The sequence below is a fragment of the Camelina sativa genome, chromosome 4 (assembly GCF_000633955.1).
Source record: "Camelina sativa cultivar DH55 chromosome 4, Cs, whole genome shotgun sequence".
NCBI lineage: Eukaryota > Viridiplantae > Streptophyta > Magnoliopsida > Brassicales > Brassicaceae > Camelina > Camelina sativa.
The window spans coordinates 29,167,174-29,194,728 of record NC_025688.1 but is presented as its reverse complement, the minus strand read 5'-3'; the positions used below and the strand labels follow the sequence as shown (position 1 = coordinate 29,194,728).

Genomic DNA, 27,555 nt, shown 5'->3' with positions numbered 1-27,555 from the left:
AAAAAAAAAAAAAAAAGCATCCAAACAAATCAGAAGTTTCTATGTCTAGTCGTCGTCTCCAGGTAAAACAAACTCTGGATCACAAAAGCTATATAAAAAAAAAAAAAGAAATCATAAGTCAAGGTATTTGTCTTAATAAACCCAAGAACTAATACTGACCCCAGATGCAAATCTTGAAGAAACATTGATACACTAACCGACAATCATTAACTAAATTGGTCCCATTATTAATCAAAACAAATTTACAGCCAACAACAAAGACTTTAGTTTTTTTTTTTTTATAACCAAGGACTCCAAAAACGTGTATATTCTAGAACGATATCATGGATCTGGGCTCAACCAAACCAAGTTATTGTGATCGTACATCGTAGCTGTTTAATTTATTGGAGAATCTAATTACTCCAAAAAAAAAAAATACAGAGAGAAGGAGGAAGAAGGAACCTGCAATGCCTTAACGAAGCTCTTGCTGCGTTCCATGGAGACCTCGTCGAAGGTCATTGCCGAATTATCCGTTCCCGATATCTCCGTTTCCATTTAGTTTTTTTTTTTTTTCCTTCCTCTGTTTCTTAAAACTTGTGGGATCACAATCACAGGGAATGAATAATTTGTGTAGAAACTACGGCTTTGTGAATTTGGGATTTACTGTAACAATGTTTGTTGGGGATTTGATTGGTGATGTAAGGTTTAGCTTTATGGTGAGATGGCTAAGCTAACTTGACAGAGAAAGAAAGAGAAAGAGAGAGAGAGAGAAGAGAGAAGAGAATAGGAAAGACGGTGAGTGAAGTAGAAGCGATTCCAAATTTCCAAGGACTCAAATTGCCATTTTTCTTTTGCTTTCAGAGTTAATTTAAAAAACAAAAAAAAGTAGTAGTAATTTACTACTGTAGAAAACGACTTCGGGAAAGACGCACTGTGTTTTTTTAAAATAAAAATATTCATATTAATTATTATGACTTTAAAAAGAAAAGAAAAAAAACTCTAGTTTGTAGTTTCCGTTTCATTTGAAAGCTAATTAATTAATTTTAAAAACACTGGATTGGTTTCGAATAACAACAATTAATACAGCATAGTTGAATAAAAATAAATATATTTGTCGAGTATACATTAAAAATAATACTCTACTAGACAGACAGGTAAGAAATTCACATGTCTTGTATTTGCTGCTTTAATTGGGGTTGTTGATATTTAATAAATGTTTTGTGCTGAGATTCTTAGAGCATGGGCATTGGTGAGGGACAAATTTTGGTCCCTCAAATATAATAATTTTATTTTCAGAATTTCTTAAGTTTGGTATGAGCATTGGTGTCCCTTAAAATTGGTCCCCTGAAAAAATAATAATATTTTAATTTAAAAAAATTAGTTAGTTAAATGAATAAGTAAAAACATATTAAAGTTTTAATTATAATTAAAAATATAACATTGACATTAAAAACATAAGAAAATTACAAAGTTACAAAAACTTGAAAAAAAAACAGAATATACAATAAACTATTAAAAGTAAAAAACCTAAACCATACAAACATCAAAAATAAAAACAAACTTTTTTCTTCTGCATAGAATTTTTTTTATTAATCTTCATTATCTGTAAGATGTCCAAAGTTAGTTCAAATATGTTCAATCAAATCTTTTTTTAACTGGTCATGGACTTGTTTATCCCGCATATTTGTTCGACGAGTAATCGTACTGCTCATATTTGAACCCAAACTGGCGGCACCGACGGTATATGTTTGATCCACATCTTCTCCGTGTTGAAATTCAGAAACAATGTTTCGGAAACTGTATGTCTCTCGTTCATCCTCGACAATCATATTATGGAGTATTATGCATGCTCTCATAACATTTGCTATTTTGTATTTATCCCATAAAGGAGATGGATTTTTAACAATGGCGAATCTAGCTTGCAGGACTCCAAAGGCACGCTCAACATCTTTCCGCACAGCTTCTTGTTTTTTAGAGAATAGAGAATTTTTCATACCTTGTGGAAGCCGGATAGATTGTATTAAAGTGGCCCATTTTGGATAAATACCATCCGTGAGATAGTACCCCAAATTGTACTCCCTTCCATTGACAAAGAAGTTGACCTCCGGAGCTTTACCGTTAAGAACGTCATCAAAAACATTTGATCGATCCAGAATATTAAGATCATTCATAGTACCTGGAGCTCCAAAAAAAGCATGCCATATCCAGAGGTCATAGGAAGCTACCGCCTCCAACACGATTGTAGGTTTTCCGGTTGATCGTGAATACATCCCTTTCCAAGCTGTTGGACAATTCTTCCACCCCCAATGCATACAGTCAATGCTCCCAACCATCCCGGGAAATCCACGTTTTTCATTTTCATAGAGTAGTCTTTCTAGGTCGTCTGGTCTGGGACGTCTTAGATATTCATCGCCAAACAAGTTGATTATTGCAGCGGTAAACTCGTGCAAACATTTTCGAGCTGTTGAAGCACCAATTCGTACATACTCGTCAACTGTGTCGGACGCAGTACCATATGCCAATTGACGAATTGCTGCAGTACATTTTTGTATAGGTGATAGACTAGCCCGTCCGGTTGCATCCTGGGATTGATGGAAATACTCGACTTCAGTAGAGAGATGTTGCACAATACGCATGAACAATGGCCTGTGCATGCGAAACCGGCGACGAAATAAATAGTCCGGGTATGTTGGAGTATCACTGAAATAATCATTCCAAAGATTATTATGGCCTTCTTCCCGGTTTCTCTCAATAAAAATCCGTTTCTTTGGCTCGACTGGTTCTTGAATGATAGTAGAATTTTCTAGAAAATTATCAAAATAAGCATCAAAATAACCATCAAAATCATCGACACCATCTCTTTGGTAGTGGTAATGGTTTGATGAAGATGACATTTTTTCAAGGAAAAAGTGAAAAGATCTTAGTTTGAGTATAGAGAAAGAGTATAGAAAAAGAGTAAACTCGTGCAAAGATATGGTTTTGCATCATGTAGAAAGGAAGAATATATAGAGTAAATGAAATGAGAATATATGTGATACCCGTGATTGTTTAATTTACTAGCATGTGACACATCTAAACAAATGACTATTTTGCTTGTGAGTATTGATGAATGACTATACAAAAAAACCTGGCATACAAGATTATACGTTCAGAAAATAGTCACGGGTAATGATAGGCATACAAGCGTACAAACAAGTAGGGATACAAGTTCAGAACCAGTTGTATTTAGACATCACCACAATTACCAGTAAAGCAACAACAAAAACTGTTGAGAAAACCATCATTTCAAAACAATTACTAAACTTATTTCTGCTCTTCCCTAGATCAAACACTATTTTCTCTAACTGGGCTATTTTCTGCTCGGTTTCATTGCGGATGTGTGAGTCGTAGTCACTGTCGAATGCAATGCTATCTACCTTCTCCGTCAGCAGTTCACATTGTCTGCTCAGTTCTCTCATCTCCTCCATGACCGCTGCATCCCACCACTTGTGAATATGCATCTCTCCATCATCAACATTCCAACATGTGAAGAACCTCCATGAACATATAAAACATCGCAAATCAATACAACCACAGGTTAAAACATTGGAAATCACTTAATAATATGGCAATGTTAAACCACTTACCTTCTGTTCTCGCTTGAGGATAGAATAGGCTCACCACCACAGTAGGNTGACTATTTTGCTTGTGAGTATTGATGAATGACTATACAAAAAAACCTGGCATACAAGATTATACGTTCAGAAAATAGTCACGGGTAATGATAGGCATACAAGCGTACAAACAAGTAGGGATACAAGTTCAGAACCAGTTGTATTTAGACATCACCACAATTACCAGTAAAGCAACAACAAAAACTGTTGAGAAAACCATCATTTCAAAACAATTACTAAACTTATTTCTGCTCTTCCCTAGATCAAACACTATTTTCTCTAACTGGGCTATTTTCTGCTCGGTTTCATTGCGGATGTGTGAGTCGTAGTCACTGTCGAATGCAATGCTATCTACCTTCTCCGTCAGCAGTTCACATTGTCTGCTCAGTTCTCTCATCTCCTCCATGACCGCTGCATCCCACCACTTGTGAATATGCATCTCTCCATCATCAACATTCCAACATGTGAAGAACCTCCATGAACATATAAAACATCGCAAATCAATACAACCACAGGTTAAAACATTGGAAATCACTTAATAATATGGCAATGTTAAACCACTTACCTTCTGTTCTCGCTTGAGGATAGAATAGGCTGACCACCACAGTAGCATACCTTGGGGAATCCGAACTCAACCTCAGGTTGGGGAGGGTATTGAGTCGCCTGAGTATCGAGTAAGTTACTCTCAGCCTCTATTTCCCTCTGCTCAGTGTCCTGCGAATATATAACATACTCCTCTGAGGAATCAGGCTGAGAGTAGCTGTAGTCATGGCCCATCGGATACTAAACCTGGAAACACATACATTTAACAAAAAGAACACATAATTTACATTTAACAAAAAGAACACATAATTTATAGATAACAAAGAGAACACATACATTTATAGATAACAAAGAGAACACATACATTTATAGATAACAAAGAGAACACATACATTTATAGATAACAAAGAGAACACATACATTTATAGATAACAAAGAGAACACATACATTTATAGATAACAAAGAGAACACATACATTTATAGATAACAAAGAGAACACATACATTTATAGATAACAAAGAGAACACATACATTTATAGATAACAAAGAGAACACATACATTTATAGATAACAAAGAGAACACATACATTTATAGATAACAAAGAGAACACATACATTTATAGATAACAAAGAGAACACATACATTTATAGATAACAAAGAGAACACAAAATTTAACACTGAAACAGAAATTCAAACTTAATCTACTAAATTAGGAAATACAAAGTTGCTTCTTAAGTCAATACATCAATTTGCAAAATACTGTGCCACTATCTTATCCTTTATAAGTTGATCAGCTGCACTAAGTGGCTCCGGTTTGGCAAGAAGTGTGTCTAGTATGCCAAGCTTCTGTAGCTTCTCCTTTTCAGCCATATCCACCCTCTTGACTTCCCACATGCTCGTGTACTCAGCAAGAGACTTTCCCTGAGAGTTCTTCCTGTCAGCCTTCACAGCCTTGATACCTTGAGGCCTTATCTCAGAGTCTTGTTCTGTGTGGGTTGCCTCGGATTGATCAGCTGCACCAACTGGTTTCCTCTTTGTTCTGACTGAAGGTGAGGGGGTGTTAATCGCGTTTTGGTTAAGGAATTTCTGCTCAAACCTTAACAAACACCAGCAATGCTCCATTGTAAACTTCGTCTTATAGTCAGAGAAGTAGATGTCGTGAGCCACCTTCAGCACATCGTTCTCAGAGTGTCCACTACTGTTGGATCTCTCTGCAGCTGCATAAGCCCCGCAGAACTTGTTTGTGGACTCATTGATCTTGAACCATCTCTGCTTACAGTTGATGTTCACACCCTGTTCACCATTGGCTATCGCATGAGGAGACTCTGCGTAGTATTTTTGAACCCTTTGCCAAAAGCTTACTCCCTTTTGTTGATTTGCAATGATCGGGTCCTTTGAAGTGTTCAGCCACGCACTTATTAGTATTTCATCGTCAGCCGGATTCCATTTCTTCCTATCCTTCTTGACAGGTGTCTCTTGAGAAAGAGGTTCATCATGGGATTGTTGAGAGCTCCAAGTAGGTATTTCATAAGCACCGTCTTGGTTAAGAGCTTCTCCTTGACTGTTGAGAAGCTCTAAATAACTAGAAGACGACTGACAGAATGTATTGTAAGAAGTCATAGGAAGACGAGTTTAAGATGATGAGAAAAAGAGTGTACGAAAGAGGAAAAGAGTGTACCAAAGAGGAAAAGAGTTTAAGAAGATGAGGAAAAGAGTGTAGCATAGAGAAATAGAAGTTTAAGATGAGGAACATAAGTCGTTCTCAAAGAAAACGACTTGGAAGATGAAAGATACAGAAGATACATAGAAGATGATGGAGAAAAATTGAAGGCTGGTTGGTGTTTAAAAGAGCACATCGTTCTCAAGTAATAACTTAACAATCATAATGACCTATCCACCAACTACCTAAGTCTAATCACAATTTATGACAACTTATAAAAAACCAAAGCATTATACTAGCAAGCTGTTCACCACTAATATTCGCTCCCTTTTATCAGACTTCAATCATCAACTACACTATCCTTTATACTAGCAAGCTGTTTACCAATCATATTAACTTGTTTATCAAATCAATTTATGATACCGCAACAAAGACCACAACAAAGACCACTACAAACACCACTATAAAAACCACTAAAAAAACCACTACAGAGACAACAACAACGACCACTACAAAGACAACCACAGCAATTACAAAACCGAGTCCACCAAACAACAATATATGGACATGTCTGTAGCTAAAGGAATCGATTATTTACCTCTTACTCGATGATTGTTGCTACTGCCTCCCGTTATGTGTGGCTTTCTCCAGGTGACGCTGAGGAAACTCATGAAAAACAAACAATTGCAAGGTTATACTCGATTTAGCATAAAAGAATCCACATAATCAATACAAACTGACAACAATCTTAACAGACAAAGCCATAAACTCGGACAATCAACTAGCTAAACCCATAAACATAAACCAAAAACCTAATTATAACAAAAAATTGACACACTCAACCATCGATACCAAAAAAATAATCCAATACCCTAAATCGAAACAAAAATCAGAGAGATCATATATCTAAAAACACATAGTAAACTAACCAAACAAATTCCCGAAACCCTAAAATCGCGAAAGGAACATAAACCCTAAATCGAATCCCACAAAAAATTTCTCAAATCTATCGAATCCCACATATAATTGCCCTAACCTATCGAATCCCACAAACAATTTCCCTATTCTATCGAATCCCCCAGACAATTTCCCTTTACCCTAAATAAAAAAAAAATCATAAAACCCTAAATCGAGATTCCATCAAATTCGTTCTTCAATTTACAACACATACCTCTTACAATTGGATATCTTGGAAGATGATACACTAAGTGAGGCCTTCGCGTTGCAAATCTTCACTTTGATGGAGACGATCCAAAGTTTTTGATTAATCGCCGTCGCGATACAGAGAGAGTAAAGAGAGAGAGTGCGAAAGAAAAAATGAATTGATCGGTCGAGTTTTTTTTCCTTTCATCCTACAAATAAAACAACATCCTATTAAAGGATGACACGTGTCCTGAGGGACGCATATAAATTGTCCCGTTTTTAGGAACGTTTTTTTGTATAATATATGATTTCGATTTAAATCAATCGTTTTAATTAAGTGGGACGGACGAAGGACGGTGCGATGCACATGCTCTTATGCAGGCAGAGTCATTTAAGTAACCAACACAGAGGTGGGATCTGGGGGGAGAAAGTAAATGACGGAAGTAGCCTTACAAAAGACCGGTCAACGGTAATGGATTTTTTAATGACTCCGGTTAGAGCTGCATGAAAAACAAAACATACGCTCAGCATCAAAGCCAGCTTCGCATTCTTTAAGATCCACACGTGTGGGATTAGCTTTCGTAAACGGACCTGCACGTGTTAGGCCCATGGGTCATCATTGCTTTTACTGGGCAAATATCATTGGCCCCAAATTTTTTATATACCTCTCCTCAGAAATCACTTTTTTTTTTTTTTTCCTTTCTTTCTGATCTGCTGCTTTCAAGTTTTCTTCAATGATTCAGGTGAATTAAAAACATGCGACAATGACCACTGACCAGAACTTCTAGTTTGTGGATTGTGCCAATTATTCTGTTATGTAAATTATTCGAATAAAAATATGAGGTGATGTAGTATTACTAATCTATAACTTGATCATTGGTTGCTTTGCTGGGACTTTGTTTGAGATGGAGAATAAAGCTGATCCATGTTTTGGTTATAGCTAGTATCTTGATGGCTTGTATCAGGTTGCCTCAAGACTCTTTGACAGATTATGTGATGGATATTCTCTGTGACGCTAGCAGCTGGGTTTAAACATAGTATTTGAGTGAAAGATAACAGTGTAGAGACGGAAGCAACTTATTGTATGTATTACTAATCTCTTAACAATGGCTAAAACCTTTAGTACATCACAGCAGAGAGACATTGATGAACAAAGGGATACAGCTGGTTTGTAAATGGTTATTAATTTATGTATCATGCTACATTGTTATGTTTATTTTTCCAACATGTATATAAGCTTTTCGTGATTATAGGCATAAAAGGGTTTAATGTATTTAATATTCATGTTATTGGGTTTATATCGTTGCTTCTTCATCTATATTACACACACCGTACCACTCTATCTATAACCACACTGTACTAAAGATAACTATACACAACACTAGTATATTTTTCAGATGATGATGGTGAATCAATCTCCGAACTCAAAGTAGGTCGGCTTGGGTGTCGAAGGGCATCTAATAGCTTCAACAAGCTCTTGAACGGTGAGCATTTGAAACTTGGGAGGCGAATTAATGGCGATGTTATCGACTTTATGCTCATAAATCTTGCCACACTTGTCGAATTTATACTCTGAAGTCCCATCGAATCGACCACGAGTCTCCCAAGGACCACGAGGAATCCCGTGAACAGTCCATCGTATCATCAGAGTGTTCTCTGTGGGTTGCCAAACACTAACAATGTCGACGCAGAGTGCTCTGAAGAAGATCTTTCCATGGAAACGTAACGCCCAGAATATAGATTTGTAGTTATCAATTCCCATGAATGTGTTCATAGGGTCTCTGAACACTATATCATCCCTGTAGCAAGATTAGACAAGAGAATAAGCTAATCAAGAACTACTGATCAAACAGAGCCTTCACTAAGAAATCTAACCAAGAAAAGCTAAATCAAGAACACATCAAAGTAAGGATACAAGCATGACACTAATCAAGAACCGTTCAATTTAGATGATCTAAAATGAACAAGAATCATCATCAAACCTGTAAATGTCAAAATTGGGCTCTTTGTAGAACAACAAAGGGAACTCTTCTCTGATACTACGAACGGCGTGACCCATATTGACATAGTAACTCTGTTTATCTTCTTCTTTGGTAACCTCGCAATCTTCTTTCACCGGAGCTGAGAATTTGCCGACCAAGCTCGATTTCTGATTCTTAACACGAGACAAGTCTCTGGCGTCAATCGCGGAAACCTTAACCTTAACCTTACTACTCCTCGCAATCGAAGGACTTACGCTCGAATTGATTCTCGCCGAGACGGTGGGAATCTCCGACGAACGAACAAGGAATGCCATCGCAGGAGACCGGAGAAATTTAAACTAGGGCAATCGTTGTTTTACCAACAATAAAAGGGATTGAGAAAGGGATTTTGCAGAGGAATATGCTGCTGGGCTTCCTTGGGATTCAGGGAGAAGACGAGACGAGACGCGAGGATAGGTCAGCGAAATTCTCTTGAGGATAATTTTTCGTTCCGCATGGATAACGATTCTAGGACTTGCCATCGTCAACGATCATGACCGTTGAAACTTTGTTTTATGTGTTTGCACATTCTTGAAATTATATGACGATCCATTTATGATTAGGGCTTCAGGTGCCTAGCTAAAGCCCATTATTGGAAATTGTACTAATTATTATAAACTCTTGATTACAAAACAAATTAGTTATTGGAAAAAAAAAAAAAACACTTAGCTGTAGAGGATCATAAACTCGAACATATGATTGGTGCGAAGTTTTTGTGACACGGATTGAATTGTTTAGTTTGAGTACACGACGAAATTACGAAACCTTTACATAGTTACATTGACGTGAACTCAAACAATTTGGTTGGAAAGCTCCATTTTTTTCCCGGTGGTTTACTTTGTCATGTCACATGTGTTTTAGACCCGCACAATCCGTCTTGTACGTACTAGTTTACTACGTAGAACAAGTACGCATTTCGTGGTGGGNCTCTTGAGGATAATTTTTCGTTCCGCATGGATAACGATTCTAGGACTTGCCATCGTCAACGATCATGACCGTTGAAACTTTGTTATATGTGTTTGCACATTCTTGAAATTATATGACGATCCATTTATGATTAGGGCTTCAGGTGCCTAGCTAAAGCCCATTATTGGAAATTGTACTAATTATTATAAACTCTTGATTACAAAACAAATTAGTTATTGGAAAAAAAAAAAAAACACTTAGCTGTAGAGGATCATAAACTCGAACATATGATTGGTGCGAAGTTTTTGTGACACGGATTGAATTGTTTAGTTTGAGTACACGACGAAATTACGAAACCTTTACATAGTTACATTGACGTGAACTCAAACAATTTGGTTGGAAAGCTCCATTTTTTTCCCGGTGGTTTACTTTGTCATGTCACATGTGTTTTAGACCCGCACAATCCGTCTTGTACGTACTAGTTTACTACGTAGAACAAGTACGCATTTCGTGGTGGGCATAACCATTTTCATGTTCCATGCTTTGGTTTGCTTAGAACTTCCCAAAAATCTCGCACATGTCATCAAGGAGCCATAGAAGTGATAATGTGAGTACAAAATAAAAATAATTCAGAATTTTATGAAAAAAAAAATAATAAAAAAAAAAATAATAATACATTATGTATTTTTGTTCTTAATCATGGTAGTAGAGTTTACACCTAAACAGTCAAACTAATAAAAAAAGAACTCCACAAACGAGATTAAATACCAACAAAACCGAATCAAACCCGATCTGTTAAAAATCAGAAATTTTGGTTTAGCCATGAGTATTCACAGCTTCCCAAAGCAAGTTCTTCAACACAGGATTAGTCACATCCCTAGCTTGAATCGCTGCATTCTTAAGAGTCCTAATCGTCCACACATTAGCCTCCCACCACGAAAGACTCCTATACGGAAGATCATGCTTCTTACATAGCTCCTTAACAACCGGCGATACCGTCCGGAGATGGCAACGAGGAAGCCGAGGGAACAAATGATGCTCCAGCTGAAACTGCAACCCACCAAAGAACCAATCCATATACGATCTACACGAGATGTCAAGCGTACCGGCGGTTTGTTTCTCGAACCAATCGTTTCCGTTTGGCGGACCGGTATAAACATCAGCTGCGAAATGGTTTAAACAGAACTGAACGTGTTGAATCGCCGTGACGGCGAAGCTCACGAAGACGAAGATGAACCTCTCTTGCCAGTTCGGTAGGAACGAGACCAGGAGAGGAAACCAAGTCCAGAAAACCAAAATCCCGGCGATGTTCATGGCTCGATCTGGCACGTGGCGTTTCGAGAATAGCAACAGGAACGTTTGGATGAAGAGATTGATCCTTCCGACGCACATGACTGGGTAAAACGTCCAGTGCTGGTAGCTTATCAAGAATCGAGCTAGAGGATCGAAGGTTAGTTCCCTGCCGTAGAAACGTGACGTCATCGAGTTGAAGAATTTGGTAGAGACGGCGAAGATCGGGATGTGTTGTAGATCCGGGTCGTGGTCAAGGCTGTTACAAGCCATGTGGTGAGCGTTGTGCGTCCATTTCCACCACGCGATTGAGATCCCGGTGAGGCAGTTTCCGGAGAGGAGCTGGATCAGTTTGTTGCACGGTTTGGTTGACGTCACGTTGTAGTGACCTGAATCGTGGCCGACGTAAGCGCTCTGGATCCAGAGGAGGCCGAGCAAGACGGCTGAGATGAGGTGAGCCCAGACGCTTGTACACGCCACAACGCCGTAGAGAACCGCCGCGAGCATGACGCCGACGCACGTGAGGGTGTAGAGAGTCACGTGACCTTTTTTGTCGAAGAGGCCGCGTTTGGAGAAGTCGGCGGCTAAACGGCGGTAGTCACGTGAGACCTCGGACACGTGGAAGTCTTTCACATGGTAACCGTTGTGAAGCTTCTCGAGGTGGTGCCATGCGGTTCCGGGGTGGTAAGCGATGAACGCGTCGGTTACGTCTTGGCCGGCGAGATTGAGAATCGCAGCTTCGCCTCCGGGGTGAGTTTTGACCCAATTGGAAACGTCGTATACTTTGCCTTGAATCGAAATCCATAAATCTCCAGGTTGGTTGTGTTTCTTCAGATCCTCGGTTGTAACGTATCTCTTCTTCGTTTGATCCGCCATTGTCTTAAAATCTACCAAATTCCAGAAAAAAAAAAAAAAAAAAAACAGAACCCAATTAGAGAAAGGTTGCAAATGCAAAACCTTTCTCTATCTATCCGGATTCGTTATTTCACGGATTTTGAATCGATTCGATCTCTTCTTCTTCTTTTTTCTTCCTTTTATTCTGGATTTTTTTTTGGATTTGTTTACTGTTTTGGGAATCGGAGTCTTGGACACATGTTTTCTTGTGTTTTTATTTTTAGAACTGATTTTAAATCCACTGGTTTTAATTGCATTTTTAACCCGTTACGTTAAACTCTATTAATGGAATTGTTTTTTTTTGCAGAAAAACTCTGTTGACAGAGATGCAATAAAGTTGTCATACATGTGTTTTTGTCAGTCTGTTCTGTTCTGTTCATTAGTTGGTGTCTGTACCAAATTTCATTTCTTATTTTGGTTGACTCAAAAGAAACTTTTAAGTATCCACCGGCAAAAATAAAGAAAAAGAAACTTAAGTATCCTCAAAACTCAAAATCAAAGTCAAGTCGTTGTCAACGACAGAGAATCAAATCCCAAAATCAGAAAAATGGTAAACATAATTTTTTTTATCTCTTCTATATTAGTTTTGTCTGGTACTCACTTCTCAACTGTAACAAGTAACAACAACAGATGTTTGTGATTCAACCAACTTTTGGCGGATTCGAAACCTTATGTATGGGCTTATATCTTTTCAAAATGGGCCTTACTGTATCAATTGCAAGGCCCAAATATATCAACCTCGCGTGCTCAGCTTTTGCTTTTGCCGGCGACGGAACTCGCCGAACAAAGTCTCCTCCTCCGTATTTTATCTGTAAACGATAATTAATTTACATGTTCATAAAGATTTGTTATAATTTTTTAAGCAAACTTACAGTAGTTCATTGTTTTCGTTGCTCTCACAGCTGAATTTTGGGGGTTTCTGGTAGAGAGCCTCCGAGATGAATCCGGCGAATTTCCAGCCTCCACATCCTCCGTTCCAATGGGCTCCGATGTTACCCCCGGACCCGCCTCGTTGTGGTGTGTTTTGGAATACAAAGAACATAACCGATCAGCTTAAACAACTCCAAGATACGCTTAACCTGGCTAAATCAATGTAAGTAACAATGGTCACTCAAATTGTATTATTCTGTGATAGTGAATCGATTTGAGTGTTGGAGTTTTCATCTTAGGGTGTATAGTTACACATATAGGAGTTTTTGGAAGTTTCATCTACTATACTGTTGGTATATATGTAGGGAGAAGGAACTAGAAGCGTTGAGGATGATCAAAGATGCCAAAGGTTCAACGGAAGTTGTAGAACAAGGTTCAGGAGTAGAGTGTGTAAGATATCTAGAAGGTATGAAGATGGATTTGGGACAGCAAGAGATGCTTTCAGTGGAAGCTGCTAACTCCTTGATGTCTACCTTAAGAGCACAGCTTGAGCCTTTTAGATTTGTTGTTGATGAGAATACTCCATGGGAAGAGAAATCTGCAGCAGTTAGATTGACTTGCAAATTGAAGAAATCGCAAAGGAACAAACTGTGGAAGAAACGAAAGAGACGGTGTGTTGCAGAAATGCGTGCTAAGGTGGGTTTCTCTATGCTCTCTATTTAGCCAGTGTTGCAGTATTTGAGATATTATCTTCATCATCTTGATTATACTGTTTGTTTCAGGAGCCTGAAAGATTTGAACAAGCTGTTCGAGAGGCAGATGAATGGAGGGAAAAGGAGATGGCCAAAGACATGGCAAATAGAAAGGTAATATCACTGTCTCGAATTATAAGTGGGATAGCAATAATAGATGTTCCTCATTTGGTATCTCTGACAAGGTCTATCTGTTTTCAGGTCGACGAGATGAAGGCAATTGAGAAGGTCAAGGCAAGACGAGAGCGCAGGAGACTAGAACCCGAGGTGAGACTTCTTAAAGCCATCCTAGTTAACATCATATGGGAACTGGATATAGGTTTTCATATAAATTCTTGTTCTTTCCAGTGATTTTTATATATTAAACAAACTCATGGTTATGATGTTTCAGCTTGAACTGGCTCTAATTGTTGAGGAAATGCAAGAGTTACGTTCCCTAAGAATTGAAAAACTAAAGAAGCAAGGTATGTCAATAATCTGAAGTAGTAGTACAATGTGTTCTGAGACCAGCGTCTGACTTAAAGTAATCGGGTTATATGAACACTATGCAGGGCATTTCCTTCCCGAAGAAGATGACAAGTTTTTCGAGAGTGTTCGTGCTGCGGTGGAGCAAGAGGAAAACCAAGTTCAGTCCCTAACCAACACAGAGACCGAAGAGAATGTCATTGCCTCTGAGGAGGACACTACTCTCAATACCAGCAACAAAATCAGCAAAGACACAACAGATAAAGAAAGCAATACAGTGGCAGCTACTTGTGAAAAGACAATTGAAGCTCTTGGAAATGGTTGCGACAATATTTCGAATTTACCAGTCGAGTTCTATCACTACTACTACGGAAGCAATTTTGACATGGGAAGACTTATTGAGGTGGGTTTTATTTGAATTCCCCATCTCTTTTATTTCTACACTAAAAGAAGTGATTCAGCTGATGGTTTTAAAATACAGATCAGAAGAGAATGGGACTCATATCTGAGTCATGGAGGAAGGTAAGTTACCAAAACAGTACTATATCATTGTTTACCCAAGATTTTGATGTTTGGCTCTTAAGAAAAGGTTTTAATTTTCTATATACAGCCGGATTCCTGGACACTGGGTTCAGCCGTCGCCACCAGCTAATGAAATTTGGGCTTCATGTCTTGTTAATAGTCCCAAAAGAGATCTTAGTTAGTCGCTGTGCGGATAATTAAGATACTTGTCTCGACCAACATCACTAAGATAGGGTCCATGGCTCCTCAGTATCTCCAGCGTCAGATTATGTTTTTTCCGACTCAGACGACGGCGAGAGAGTAAGAGCACGTGCATCCGCTCACATTGCTCTACCATCATTGCTCATGAGTCGGGTGTGTGTGACCAAACATTTTAAATGTGATATTTGTCGAGAGAATGTTTTACTGTAGGTTGTGGATAAATTAACTCATATACGGGGGAAGTGACATTCTCCCGTCAGTGTCCCGTTTAATCTAACTAAATTCTAAAAGGAATAACAAGAGAAAAGGTTTTGTCGTCTCATTCTTAAACTAAACAACATCAATAATTTTAGGATTCACCTGCGCCTAGAAAATAGCAAAAGTCAAAGTCTACGTCAGAGGTACAAAACACAACTGTTGCCGTGAGATTCACCCGCGCCTAGAAAATACGAATAGCAAAAGTCAAAAGTCAAAAGTCCACGTCAGAGATACAAACACACAACTGTTGCCGTGAGATTCACACGCACCACTTTCCTGATCCTTCGTCTCTTCTCCTTCTGTTCAAAGTTACCAAACTGCCGCTAATGCAGTATTTGATTAGTTTTATTACCAAAACAAGAAGAGGGTGAATGAACCCGAAGAGCAGCTCTTTCGGTGGTTTCGATTTATTCAGTTCGTTTATCACCTATTAAGCTCGTTCCATCTTGATTGTGATTTTTTGGTTTCTGTTCATTCGAATTTCAAGTTTCTCTGGCTAATCATAACAAACAATAAGAGTCATTTATAAAAATTTCTCATATATATTAAGTGAAGCAAGTTAAAATTACCTGTGACAAGAACCACTGGAAATGCGCAATGCTGCTCCCTCCATCATTATTGGACTACAAAAAAAAAGTCAAACCTGCATATGAAGAAGGTTAGTTGAAATGAGCTTGAGACGCAAATAAAAGCTAAAAATAAACTAGATGATCACAAATAAAAGCAGCATTGAGCTTGAGACGCAAATAAAAGCTAAAAATAAACTAGATGATCACATAAGAAAAATGCAAAAAAAAAGAGGAGAAAATTACCAGGTGGGTAGAGCTCTGCATCTGAAGCCATCTAACCGGATTGTTGCCCCCTGGTTAGCATCAAACACGAGACAAGCCCAATGACAATCACCAGAGAAACTAGCTATTCACCCTCACCTACCTGAATCAGTACAGCAAAATCACTTAGTCTGTTTGAATTGTAAGTCTCATAATCAGAAAAATCAAACTGATAAGTGAATAGTGGAAATTGAATAAGATAACTCACATGCTCAACTGTTTGGCATGACGCAAATAAAAGCTAAAAAATTATACGATCACACACGAAAAAACACAAAGCAAAGAAGATAATTACCAGGTCGGTAGAGCTCTGCTTCTGAGGCCATCTAACTGACTTGATGAGGAAAGATTGTTCCCCATGGTTACATAAATCAGATCACCAATCTATTAGCATCAAACAGGAGAGACCAATCGAAAACAAAAACAAAAATCCAAGCAAGATTTCAAATACCAAAATAGACATGTTCATCATTTCATTTAAAATAAAGGGGTAAGCGCTAACCTGCTGTTCCGGAATTAACTCCTGCAGATGCGACTTCAGGTCTTGCATTGCCACCATACATACAAAATGAGCAAAAGACCCCAAGAAGCGGGTACAATATAATACAAAAAAGTAAATACCATTCTCTCCATCATTATTGGACTAGAAATAAATCAAACTTGCAAATGAAGGTTAGTTGAAATGAGCTTGAGACGCAAATAAAAGCTAAAAACTAGATGATCACACAGGAAAAATACAAAAAAAAAGAGGAGAAAATTACCAGGTGGGTAGAGCTCTGCATCTGAAGCCATCTAACCGGATTGATGAGCAAAGATTGTTGCCCCCTGGTTACAGTTGTGCTTGTGCTATTCCTTAACCAACCAACCAACATGAAACAATCGAAGCAGATAAACAAGACTCATCATCATATACAAAGCCAACACATGTGAAAAAGCTATCTGATACAGAGATAGGAGTCAGAGAGTGAGAAAAACAGAGGAGGAGGCTTACTACCAGAGAGAGGAAGATGTAGCGCCGGCAAAGTAGAGGGTGGTTGAACAAGAGACACGCCATGTTCAAAGCTGGCGCAGTGCAGGCAAAGCTGGAGCAGGCAAAATCTGCAGTAAATAACAGAAAGCATTGCTTTCGTTTAGTTTTCTTTCTTTCTGAAGTATATTCGTACATATAAGAAGGCATGAAATCAAAGTATTATTAAGAATGATGTCACCTACCTTTTTTGATGATTGCCTTTGGCTTGAGATAACTGTGTGACTAGTTTTCTGGCCATAGTGCAGATGGATTCATCATCAGACAACTTTTAAGTAACCTCAAATCGAACAAAAAATGATTCTTTATACTCATATCTTAACTCATCACTCAGACCTGCAATCAAAACCATCAATGGGTATCAAGAAAAAATCAGTCAAGAGGTGAACAAAAAGACGGATAAATATCTCTCTTTTACTTGCATAAATCTAGTGATTTGATGTGATTCCAAGTTAGACTGAGAGAGCTATATGAAGTAAATAGTACTAAACTACACAACTTCAGTAGTACCTTTTTCTTCAAAGGTTTTGCTTTGAATTTTGGTCCCTTATCGAGTTCCTCTTACTCAAGTTCTGCAGTAGTTTTTTTGGCTCCTTAGTTCAGTAAAGTGAGGCCGCCAACCCATTATTCTGCATGGGAGGAAAACAGAGGCACATTAGATGGCATGAAATCAAGTGTTCTATGCATACAAACAACTTTTCTAGGGGTGAAAAGAAGCTTATTTACCTGATTAGAGATTACGGTGAATCTATTAAAGATTTTTATGCATGTTGGTTAGCTCTTTCCATTGCTTGAAGATTAAATTCCTGCAACAGTAAGAAATGAGATCCTTGTAGATTCATTAAACAGTTTCATTAAGCTATGAGTATGTTATAAAGTCTTGATACTCCCAGATGAAGGGTATTTACCTGAAAATTCTAGCAGTCCTCCCTCTCATTCCACCAAGAACCTTCTTAAAAAGGGAGTACAATATATTATAGGAGAAAGACTTCATAATCAAAACAGAGCGGATAAAAATCAGTAGAAACCATACCAAAGCATTTAAGAACAATCTCAACCATCAGAACTATAATAGAAAAGTTCATATTTTCATTTAATATAAAGGTGGGGGTCTATGCTAACCTGCTGTTCCAGAATTAACTCTTGCAGCTGCGACTTCAGGTCCTGCATTACAACCATTTATGCTTGTTGAGTGCAAACTTACCCATCCATATAGATGCTTGTTGGTTTTAATTTCGCACTCCATCCGCAGGAACCTAAAGATACATTTTAATATTGATTAGACACATGGTGGTATGGACAAAAACAAAATGAAGAGGACAGAACATATCACTCACCTGATTGCCAATGTTGAGAGGTATGACATCACCCACTACAGGGTCATAAATTTGAAATTTCCACTCACTCGTCTTCCACCTCTTGTCACATGTGCAGCAATCAAATCAACAAAGTCGTAGTGTAACTAAGCATTCACCGTGCTGTGTCTGCAACAAATCTGTGTAACTAAGCACTCACTCTGTCTGGTCTCCGTATACCAGTAAACAAATCTCTTCGTTTTGCCGGTAATATAACCATCTCCAACAAAGCTTGTTTAGCTCCATCAAATCCAGCTGCAATAATTAAGAAGAAGTCATTAGGAGAAGAAAACCTTATAACATCTCCATGAAATACAGAGGTAACCATAACAGAGAGATAAGGAGAAGGAAACCTGATCACATCTCCATCAAGTCCAGCTACAATAATTCAGCATAAGTGTTTTTCCATATACTGCAACAAACAAAAAAAGAATCTGGAAAACAAAATAAGAACACACATGAGAACAAAGCACATATACATCACCAACAATAGCCAATATTAGAAAGCATAATGTTAAACCTGAAAAATTTAAACTCCGACAGTGTAATCCAGGTGCCTAGAGGATCTGCATCAAAAGAGAGACTGACATGTAAATTACACAATGTGTGTTCTCTTTGAAACTCCCAAATCATGTTTGAAAAGTCCCTGATGTGGCACAGTCCAAAACTTAAAATAGCAGACATATATACAAAAGGGAAAGAGGAGGAAGTACCTGAAATAAACCACATGACCAGCCTTGTGCATCAGAGGAGTCCATACTTAGTAGCAGAGACCCTAACAGACATTAGAAAAGAAAAAGCAAATCAGCGATATCGACCATAGCATCATCCATCATCATAGAATCTACAACAACACAAGGACAAGTTATCTAAATTATACCGTAGAAGAATGTCACACACCACCGCACCTTACCTGATTCTAGACGAGAAGTTAAAGTTCAATTCAACAAAGCAATCCTAGTGCCTGAACTGTGAAGACCATCTGCATCAAAACAACACAAAAACAACCAAGTAAATTAGTAAGTAACTAGAAAAAAAAGTAAAAAATCAAGAGGGAGAACAAATCAGTGAGAGCGATCATCATAATAGGATCTTCAGCAACCAGAATCTACAAACAACAACACAAGGACAAGTAAGTGAAATCAAACCGTAGGAAGAGCATAGGGGCCTCCATGATTCACTTCCAACACACCACCTTCAAGACGAACAATAAACTTAATTACTTAGTGGGAACCAAAACTAAAATATATAATCAATTCAAACCTCCTGACCATGCCTCGAGGATCTGCATCAAAGGACAAAGCTTAAAAACAAACTCTCCTCTCGTCTAGGAAAGAATTTGTGGAGCATATCTCATCTGAATGTGTGTGTACACGGCAAAAACATCTAGGAACACACAACAGAGTATTAAAAATAGCCAATATTAAGGTAACCTGAAAGTTAACCTCAGCAGAGATCATAATGTTAAACCTGAAAGTTAAACTCCCACAATGTTTTCTCTTTGAACCTCCCGCACAGTCAGTAATCCAGATGCCTCCTCGATCTGCAACAAAAGAGAGACTGAGATGTTAATTCACGTATATACAGAAAAAAAAAAAAAAAAGTAAAAGATGAATTAAGACTACTTAAGAGGAAGAACAAAACCCATTAAGACGTAGAGCACAGAGAAGAAGGAGTCAATCAAAGCCATCACTGATCGATCAAAGCATCATCCAATACCTGAAATAACATAGCAAAGATGTAGAAATCACATGAACAAAATAAATAGCCTTGAACGATTCAATTTAGAAACTAAAGAAACCAAACCCGGAAGAGCAACATTGAATGAGAGTGACAAGGAAGGATCAGTCAAAGCCATCACACGATCTGCAATGTTAAAATTCACTTATATAGGGAAAAAAAAGAAAGTAAAAGATGTATTAAGACATAAGAGGAAGAAAAAAAAACCATTAAGACGTAGCACACAGAAGAAGCGTGTCCATTAAAAAGCAATCATCACCGATCGATCAAAGCATAATCCAAAACCTGAAAAGGAAAACAGAACAACAAGTTAAAAACCAAACCCTAAAAAAGAAGCAACTGTATCGATTCAAAGAAAGACACCAGAGACTAGATCGTGTCCATCAAAGCCATCATCACTGATTGATAAAAGCAAACCCTAGAAAATCCAATGATCGATTTTTAAAAAAACAAGAATTTCACCACCAACGAAACGAAACGAAACGAACGAGTGAAGATGCTGTACTAGAGAGTCAGAGGAACAAAACCCCTGAAGACGTGGCACAGAGAAGAAGCGTTTCCATCAAAGCCATCGTCATCGATTGATAAAAGCGTCATCCAATACCTGAAAAAAAGAACAGAACAACAAGTTAGAAATCAAACCCTAGAAAACAAAATAAGCAAGTTTGAAAATCAAATAGATAATAGATTGAAATAAAAACATCAGTTTAGAAGAATCCTGGTCCACCACCAACCAACGAAACGAGAGAGAGTTTGCGGAGCGGAGAGACTTTACACTCGCTACAGAGAGGAACGAACGAAGAAGCAAAAAAATAGTGAGGAAGATGTGAGAATGAGAGAGAGCGTTATTATATTTATAGACGGTTGAGATATAATCCTATTCTTCTTTTGACGACTGAGATTAAGTCCAGCTGGCAGTTATGAGACCGTTAGAGAGATTATTCATGTTAAGCCGTAATCAATGACCAATATATATCAAAATTGGGCAAAATAAGAAAAAGGAAAACCCTAGATTAATGAATCTAACGGTTCAAAAATAGAAAAGGAAATAGCTAGGTTAAATCACGACCGACATTTACATTCTCTATAAATATAACGCTCCACTACTTCTAATCACATCTCACATCTTCCATCTTTTTTTTTTTGTTTTTTCGTTTTTGGTTCACCTTCGTTACTTGAAAAGGAACCTGGTGTGGTATTCTTTCTACTCCCAACGGGTCCATGACGCGATGATGTTGTTTTCAACTCCATCATTCATCGCTCGTTCCTACTTGTGAAAATTTTCTAGGGTTTGGTCATCTCTCTCTCTTAATTGCATCTCTGTAGCTTTTTAATTATCATGTTCATGTGTCGCTCTGTTATTATTCTTCTTCTTCTTCACGAGTCTCTAACTTGTTTCTGTTTTGTTCTTCTTGCAGGTCTTTTGGAAGCGAATCTATGATGATCCGCTCCCTTGGCTTCTGAATTCTCACTCCTCCTACGGCTTGGTTTTTGGAAGCGAATCTATGATGATCCTACGATTGATGGCTTCTAGGGTTTGATCCGATCATCACCCTAGAGATCTTCTAGGGTTTTGTCTCTCTCAACTTAATTATTATGCTCATGCGTCCCTCTGTTGTTCTTCTTCTTCACGAGTCTCTGACTTGTTTTTAATTTGTTTTGTTCGTCTTGCAGGTCTTTTGGAAGCGAATCTATGATGATCCGATCATCGCTTCTGAATTTCACTTACTCCTGTCGTATGCTGTTGTAGATTCAAACCTTGAAGATGCAAACGTCTTCTCTTCGCATATTCTGAATTTCTTTCTAATTACGTGTTATTACTTACTTGTCGTTGTTTATTTGTTGCTTTAGGTTTGTGGAGCAAGGTCATACACGATTGATCGGCGATGGCTTCTACGGTTTGTTTTCTAAATTGCATCAAGTTGTTATTTTTTTAATGAATATGTATGTTCATGTGACTTACTTTTTGCTCTGTGATTTCAGGTTATGGTTGATGCTTTTATCGATGAGGGTGATGTCTCAAGGAGACAAGGACACGCTTCGCTTCTTCTCTGTCCTAAGGTTTTGTTCTTCCTCTTAACTCTTCTTTTACTCTCTGATTTTGTTTCTTTCTTATGAATTTGTTCATGTGACTTAGTTGTTGCTCTGTTATTTCAGGTTATGGTTGATGCTTTTTCGATGAGGGTGATGTCTCAAGGAGACATGGAGACGCTTCACTTCTTCTCTGTCCTAACGTCTTCGAGGGTTTTTTGTTCTTCCTCTTAACTCTTCTTTTACTCTCTGTTTTCCTAATTACATGTGATTTAGTTGTTGCTCTGTTATTTCAGGCTATGGTTGATGCTTTTATCGACTATGTCTCAAGGAGACTAGGACACGCTTCGCTTCTTCTCTGTGCTAAGGTTCTGTTCTTCCTCTTAACTCTTCTTTTACTCTCTGTTTTTCCTAATTACATGTGATTTACTTGCTGTTTTTTTTGTTTTGTTGGTTTAGGTGTGTGGAGAAGGATCCTACAATGGCTCAATGATGGCTTTCACTGATGGTTTGGTTTTTAAATTGAATATTTTTATTATGTTCAAGAGGAGACGAGGACTCGCTTCGCTTCTTTTCTATGCTAAAGTCTTCAATCAAGGGTTTTGTTCAACCTCTGTTTTTTTTTTTTTTTCCCTTACGGTGCTTTGTTCTTCTTCGTCTTGCAGATGTTTCGGAAGCTCATAATTATGATCGGATCATTGCATACTCTTCTCCTGGGTACGTCTTCAAGCTTTCTCACGGGTTTTGTTAACATGTGATCATTTTCTTTTGGTTTTCATAGTTGTTTCACTTCACCCTATCGTTTTGGTATCAATAATACTCAGGTGTGGTTTCTCATGACTCTACTTTACAAAATGTGTGTTGGTTTCTCACTGGTTCCTGACTCTAAACGCATCTCTATTTGCTTCTTACTCTACCAGGAAGCTTGGGTGACGTGACAAATACCATCTCAAGTTCTCTTTTTTGATGCTTTAGGTTTGTGCAGGAAGGTCATACACGACGGTGATGGCTTCCAGGGATTGTTTCCTAAATTGCATCAAGTTGTTATTTTTTATAATGAATATGTTCATGTGACTTACTTATTGTTCTTATATTTAAGGTTATGGTTAATGCTTTTATCCATGAGGGTGATGTCTCAAGGAGACAAGGAGCCAAGGACACGCTTCGCTTCGCTTCTTCTCTGTCCTAACGTCTTCAAGGGTTTTGTTCTTCCTCTTAACACTTCTTTACACTCTTTTTTTGTTCCTTACGTTCCTTTCTTCTTCGTCTTGCAGGTGTTTTGGAAGCGGATTATCAATTATGATATGATCACTGCATCTTCTCCAGGCTAATTTTTTAGGTCTTCTCATGGGTTCCTTGCAGGCTTTTACTGATCGTTGTCACATTCATGTTATTCAGGTACACGTTCCTTTTTCCCTCCAAAGTATGTTGTAAAGTAGATCTTCCTAGTGATGTTGGGATTCATGTTTTTAGCTCAAGTCCCTGTCTTTTCTTATAGAAACTCGAGGTTAGTAATTGGTATCTTTTTAAGTTGTATATTTTTGGTGCTAAATCTGCTAATGCCTTTTTTTTTTTTTTGAAGTCTCTTAGGTGGTACGCTTATGTCTGAGCTCCTATGATGCACAAGGATGGACATGTGGATGTGGTTTATTCAGATTTTTGTTCTCTTTCCCGTTGGTATTTTTTCTCTGTTTCTGTATCTCTCTCATGCTCCAAGAAGTTGGATAGACAACTGTTTGCGCTAAAATAGCTTAAGCAGAAGGTATGATTTTTGATGGGATTATTTGTTACTACTCTCTGTCAATTTACAACTGACGTTTATGCTGATATCTACAGGAAAATTCTTGCATGCTTATTTCTGGAGATTTAGTCTTACAGGTGATGTTTCTTGGCGGATTTGCTAACAGTTGATGCGTTTTGGTCTTCTTTTGATGGTGTTTCAATCTATCATTTTGGTTTCAATAGTTACTAGTTATCATTTTGTTATGTTGTTGTCTTCTTTTAATTTTTGCAGAGCAGAGAAAGGCAAAAAAGCTGTGTTGTCTTCCTCAGGCTTTCTGATGTGAAAATACTGCAGAAGGTTCTCAAATGCAGACACATGGTGAAGGGTGTGTGTTCTTCTCTTCTCTATTTTTTTCGTTACAACATAACATTGTGGGATATTTATTCTTTTGATTACATTGCAGGAAAGGGTGTGTGTTTACTTACGACGCTGTTGGATCATATATATGAGGGAGTTGGATACAGTGCTCAAGGTTCAGGCAGTCTCCACACTCATCATCATCATGCCTTTCCTTGATAAGTAGCTCCAGACTCTATGCTTGTGCTACCTAAACAGGTATGTTTGTTTGATATTCTTCATTTCGTGCTTTGGCTTTACGAATTATTGTTTAGCATAAAAGCGAATAATAATTAAGTTGCTTGTTTCAGTTTCAGGAGCCAAAGCAGCTGATTTGGTGAAAACTGTTTTCGCATCTGCCGCCTCAGAGAGGATATATCTACACTGTCAGTTGCCCTATTTTGTGTCTTCTTGCGTAATGCCTATGTGTTCTTATCATTTGCATTTAGTTCAAGATATTACCAAAACATCTACTTAATCTATATCAATGTTGCACAACTTCTTCATATGTCTTCTTGTCTCTGACTAATGCTTTGTGAATTGTTTGCTGTAATAGGGAGTCAAGCTGGAGATGAATATTTTTTCCTTAGTTGCATTTCTTCTTCTTCTAAGTCTGTGTGCTTCAATTCAACAACGGATTGAAGCAGAATATTAAATATACAGAAACGATACAAAAGATTCAATTTCAATCAGAAAGGAAATACAAAACGTTGATTGAATGGATCACTAACCAACTAACTAAGTGCATTGCTTGTCTAATGAATACAGGTCACAAAGAGTCATTGCTTCCTACAGCTCTGGTGACAACATTCATTGTAGAGGTATGAATCACAGAAGCCATTCTGACAGAAGCTAGATAAGAGGTGCTGCTGCTTTGAGTGTCAAGGAGGTTTGTGTTCTTCTTCTTCTTCTTCTTTAATCAATTATGTCTCATAGAGTTACTTAATTAACGTTTTAGGTTGATCGTTGACTCTTTTGTATCGTTTCTGTATATTCAATATTTCCTGGTGCCCTCTCTGTTTCAGGTTGGTGTGCCGGTTTATACAGCAGGGACTGATGTAAAACCTGCAGATGTGTAGCTAATAAGAGCAAGGCCTAAAAGAAGCTAAAAAAGACTTATGTAGTTATCATGGATACTGCAGGAAGGCTTCAGGTAATCTTTCATCTTTGAGAGTCATTGTTGTCTCATAAATCTATTGCAGCTTTAGTCATGAAAAGAGTAGTGTCACTGTCTATGTAGTTATCATGGTATATATTGCAGCTTCAGGGAGTCATGGATACTGCAGGGAGGCTTGAGGTAATCTTTCGTCTTTCAAAGTCATTGTTGTACCATAAGTCTATTGCAGCTTTAGTCCTGAAATTGACCAGGCATGATGGATGAACTAAAAGACTTGAGGAAATTTCTGAATCCAACAGAAGTGTTACTAGTTTTTTTATTTTATTTTTTTCTTTCTTTTTGGTTTGGTATATGTGCTCGATCGCTCGTAGTCACAAGCACTGACCCATGCTTGAATGCTACCAACGAGCCACTAGCGACGAGCACAGTGTTACTAGTTGTTGATGCCATGAGTCATATTATTTGGTCCCTTTCAAGTTTCATTCCTCACTCTTCACCATCGGTTTTGATAAGTCCCATCATATAAACAAGTGTTTTGTTTTTGTTTAGTTATTAAATAAGTCCTTAGTTAGAGGCTAATAAGTGAGTTGTTGAACATGTATGTGTGTGTAGCACTGCAGCCACTAGCAAGAAATACATATAAATCTTTAATTATATATATAACTTGATGTAATTTCAATTACATGTTCAGATTCACATATAAAAATACGTCACTTGTCGATAGAATTACCAACCATATTACTATTGAGTTTACTCCGAACAATATCCCATTGCCGAACATCAAAACGGTCCTCAAGAGAACAACTGGTCAATTAGCAATCCAATTATACTGATGTTTNATTATTATGGTTGGAAGGGTTTTTTTTTTTTTTTTGTTGATCAAAAGTGGAAGGGACTTAATCCAAAAGAAGTGTGGGGAAGATGATTGTTGAGCTATTCAATAGACGATGAATCACAACTGCCCATCTGCCCCAAGTTGATGTTGCAAAGAAATCTTTCGTGAAAAGTGCATTCGAACACACTAAACCGATACACACATATCTTTGCTTTCCGAATTAACTTAACATGTTTTTTTTAACAAAAAACACATTTTTTACCAAGTCACTTCGTCCGTTCATAGCTCATATTTGGTCAATTAAACATAGGCCTCCATAGATAGAATTGAATGAAGTTAAATGTGGGGAAGATGATTGTTGAGCTATTCAATTGACAATGAATCACAACTGCCCATCTGCCCCAAATGGATCTTGCAGAGAAATCTTTCGTACAAAGCGCATTAGATAGCACTAAGCCGATACACACAATCTCTGCTTCTTATTTCCACACACACCACACAAAAAAAAACTGAAATTTCAGACCAAACTATACACCAAGAACACAAGACAATCCGAAAACAAACAACAGATCATCAAAGAGTTCTTGGAAGACTCGATCTACGAAGGTTAAATAGATTGTTAGAGAAGCCTCATTTCATGAGTATACTCGCTTCCCTGCTGGGTCCTTCGCTTTTACACAAATTCACATATAAACCAAAATCAGAATAATTTTAATCGAAAACTAAATCCATAAGGGATGAAACACCGAAGTCCGGAATTGAAACCACAGATCTCGGAATAAATCCACCAATCCTCGATACAAATCTCCGAAGGTAAACTTGGCTTGAATACGCATTGATTATAAAGCGTTTCACCCATAGGTCCTTCGTTTCCCCCTATAAAAATACTTCTATAATAACATTGCGATAACGATGCTCAGCGAATACGAACCATAATGTAATCGGACATCAACTCGCGAGACGAATTTCGCCCCACGATCTGTTTCAATTTTCCGATATTAACTCATCATAGCATCCCTAGACACACATAAGCTAAATCGTAGAAGATGACTGCTACACTATAGAAGAACCCTAGAGGAGAGGCTGTGGAAGATGAAGTAATCTTTAGAACAATTTATATAGAGCACGTATTAGGGTTAATGCGGTTATATCGTTAGCCGTTGGAATTGGAATGATAATAATAAAGGCCCATTAGGATTTAACTAAAAGGCTCGTTATTGTATTGGGCCTGAATTGTGAATTTAATAAATGACGTATGACCCGACCCGTCCGATAAGTTGACCCGCCAACTGAAATCATGAAAATTAGATGCTCCTGCTGAGAAAATCCCAATTACGTTTTT

General features: G+C 37.9%; 5 protein-coding genes across 6 annotated transcripts in view; 1 reads left to right on the top strand and 4 right to left on the bottom strand.

Moving 5' to 3' along the window:
* LOC109124672 (protein ABIL1) overlaps positions 1 to 813 on the bottom strand; it is a 2,553-nt gene extending 1,740 nt beyond the window's left edge. The window contains exon 1 of one of the 2 annotated variants that reach the window (XM_010508319.2): positions 442 to 813. In XM_010508319.2, coding sequence (XP_010506621.1) covers positions 442 to 534 — 93 coding nt within the window. In that variant the 5' untranslated portion in view covers positions 535 to 813. The remainder of the gene's footprint in view (positions 1 to 441) is intronic. The other variant, XM_010508317.2, reaches the window with a different exon arrangement.
* Positions 4,922 to 5,797, bottom strand: LOC104784438 (glutathione S-transferase T3-like). Its single transcript, XM_010509465.1, has one exon. It carries the CDS (start codon positions 5,795 to 5,797, stop codon positions 4,922 to 4,924), a length of 876 nt encoding a protein of 291 aa, XP_010507767.1.
* On the bottom strand, positions 8,231 to 9,504 carry LOC104783196. The gene is made up of 2 exons (XM_010508316.2): positions 8,963 to 9,504; positions 8,231 to 8,779 (listed from the first exon to the last, which is right to left on the bottom strand). The coding sequence occupies exons 1-2, from the start codon at positions 9,274 to 9,276 to the stop codon at positions 8,392 to 8,394; spliced, it is 702 nt and encodes a 233-aa protein (XP_010506618.1). The 5' UTR covers positions 9,277 to 9,504; the 3' UTR covers positions 8,231 to 8,391.
* LOC104783195 (delta(8)-fatty-acid desaturase 2) lies at positions 10,554 to 12,344 on the bottom strand. The gene has a single exon (XM_010508315.2). The coding sequence runs from the start codon at positions 12,071 to 12,073 to the stop codon at positions 10,724 to 10,726; it is 1,350 nt and encodes a 449-aa protein (XP_010506617.1). The 5' UTR covers positions 12,074 to 12,344; the 3' UTR covers positions 10,554 to 10,723.
* LOC104783193 (U11/U12 small nuclear ribonucleoprotein 59 kDa protein) lies at positions 12,846 to 15,223 on the top strand. Its single transcript, XM_010508314.2, has 9 exons — positions 12,846 to 12,902; positions 12,994 to 13,184; positions 13,327 to 13,657; positions 13,744 to 13,827; positions 13,915 to 13,980; positions 14,105 to 14,177; positions 14,265 to 14,581; positions 14,660 to 14,700; positions 14,789 to 15,223. The coding sequence occupies exons 2-9, from the start codon at positions 13,030 to 13,032 to the stop codon at positions 14,880 to 14,882; spliced, it is 1,161 nt and encodes a 386-aa protein (XP_010506616.1). The 5' UTR covers positions 12,846 to 12,902; positions 12,994 to 13,029; the 3' UTR covers positions 14,883 to 15,223.

Coding starts and splice junctions, on each gene's coding strand:
- LOC104784438 (XM_010509465.1), bottom strand. CDS start 5,797: ATGACTTCTTACAATACATTCTGTCAGTCGTCTTCTAGTTATTTAGAG.
- LOC104783196 (XM_010508316.2), bottom strand. CDS start 9,276: ATGGCATTCCTTGTTCGTTCGTCGGAGATTCCCACCGTCTCGGCGAGA. Junction 8,780..8,962: donor CCCAATTTTGACATTTACAG/GTTTGATGATGA, acceptor ATCTTGCTACAG/GGATGATATAGTGTTCAGAG.
- LOC104783195 (XM_010508315.2), bottom strand. CDS start 12,073: ATGGCGGATCAAACGAAGAAGAGATACGTTACAACCGAGGATCTGAAG.
- LOC104783193 (XM_010508314.2), top strand. CDS start 13,030: ATGAATCCGGCGAATTTCCAGCCTCCACATCCTCCGTTCCAATGGGCT. Junction 13,185..13,326: donor CTTAACCTGGCTAAATCAAT/GTAAGTAACAAT, acceptor GTATATATGTAG/GGAGAAGGAACTAGAAGCGT. Junction 14,701..14,788: donor TATCTGAGTCATGGAGGAAG/GTAAGTTACCAA, acceptor TTCTATATACAG/CCGGATTCCTGGACACTGGG.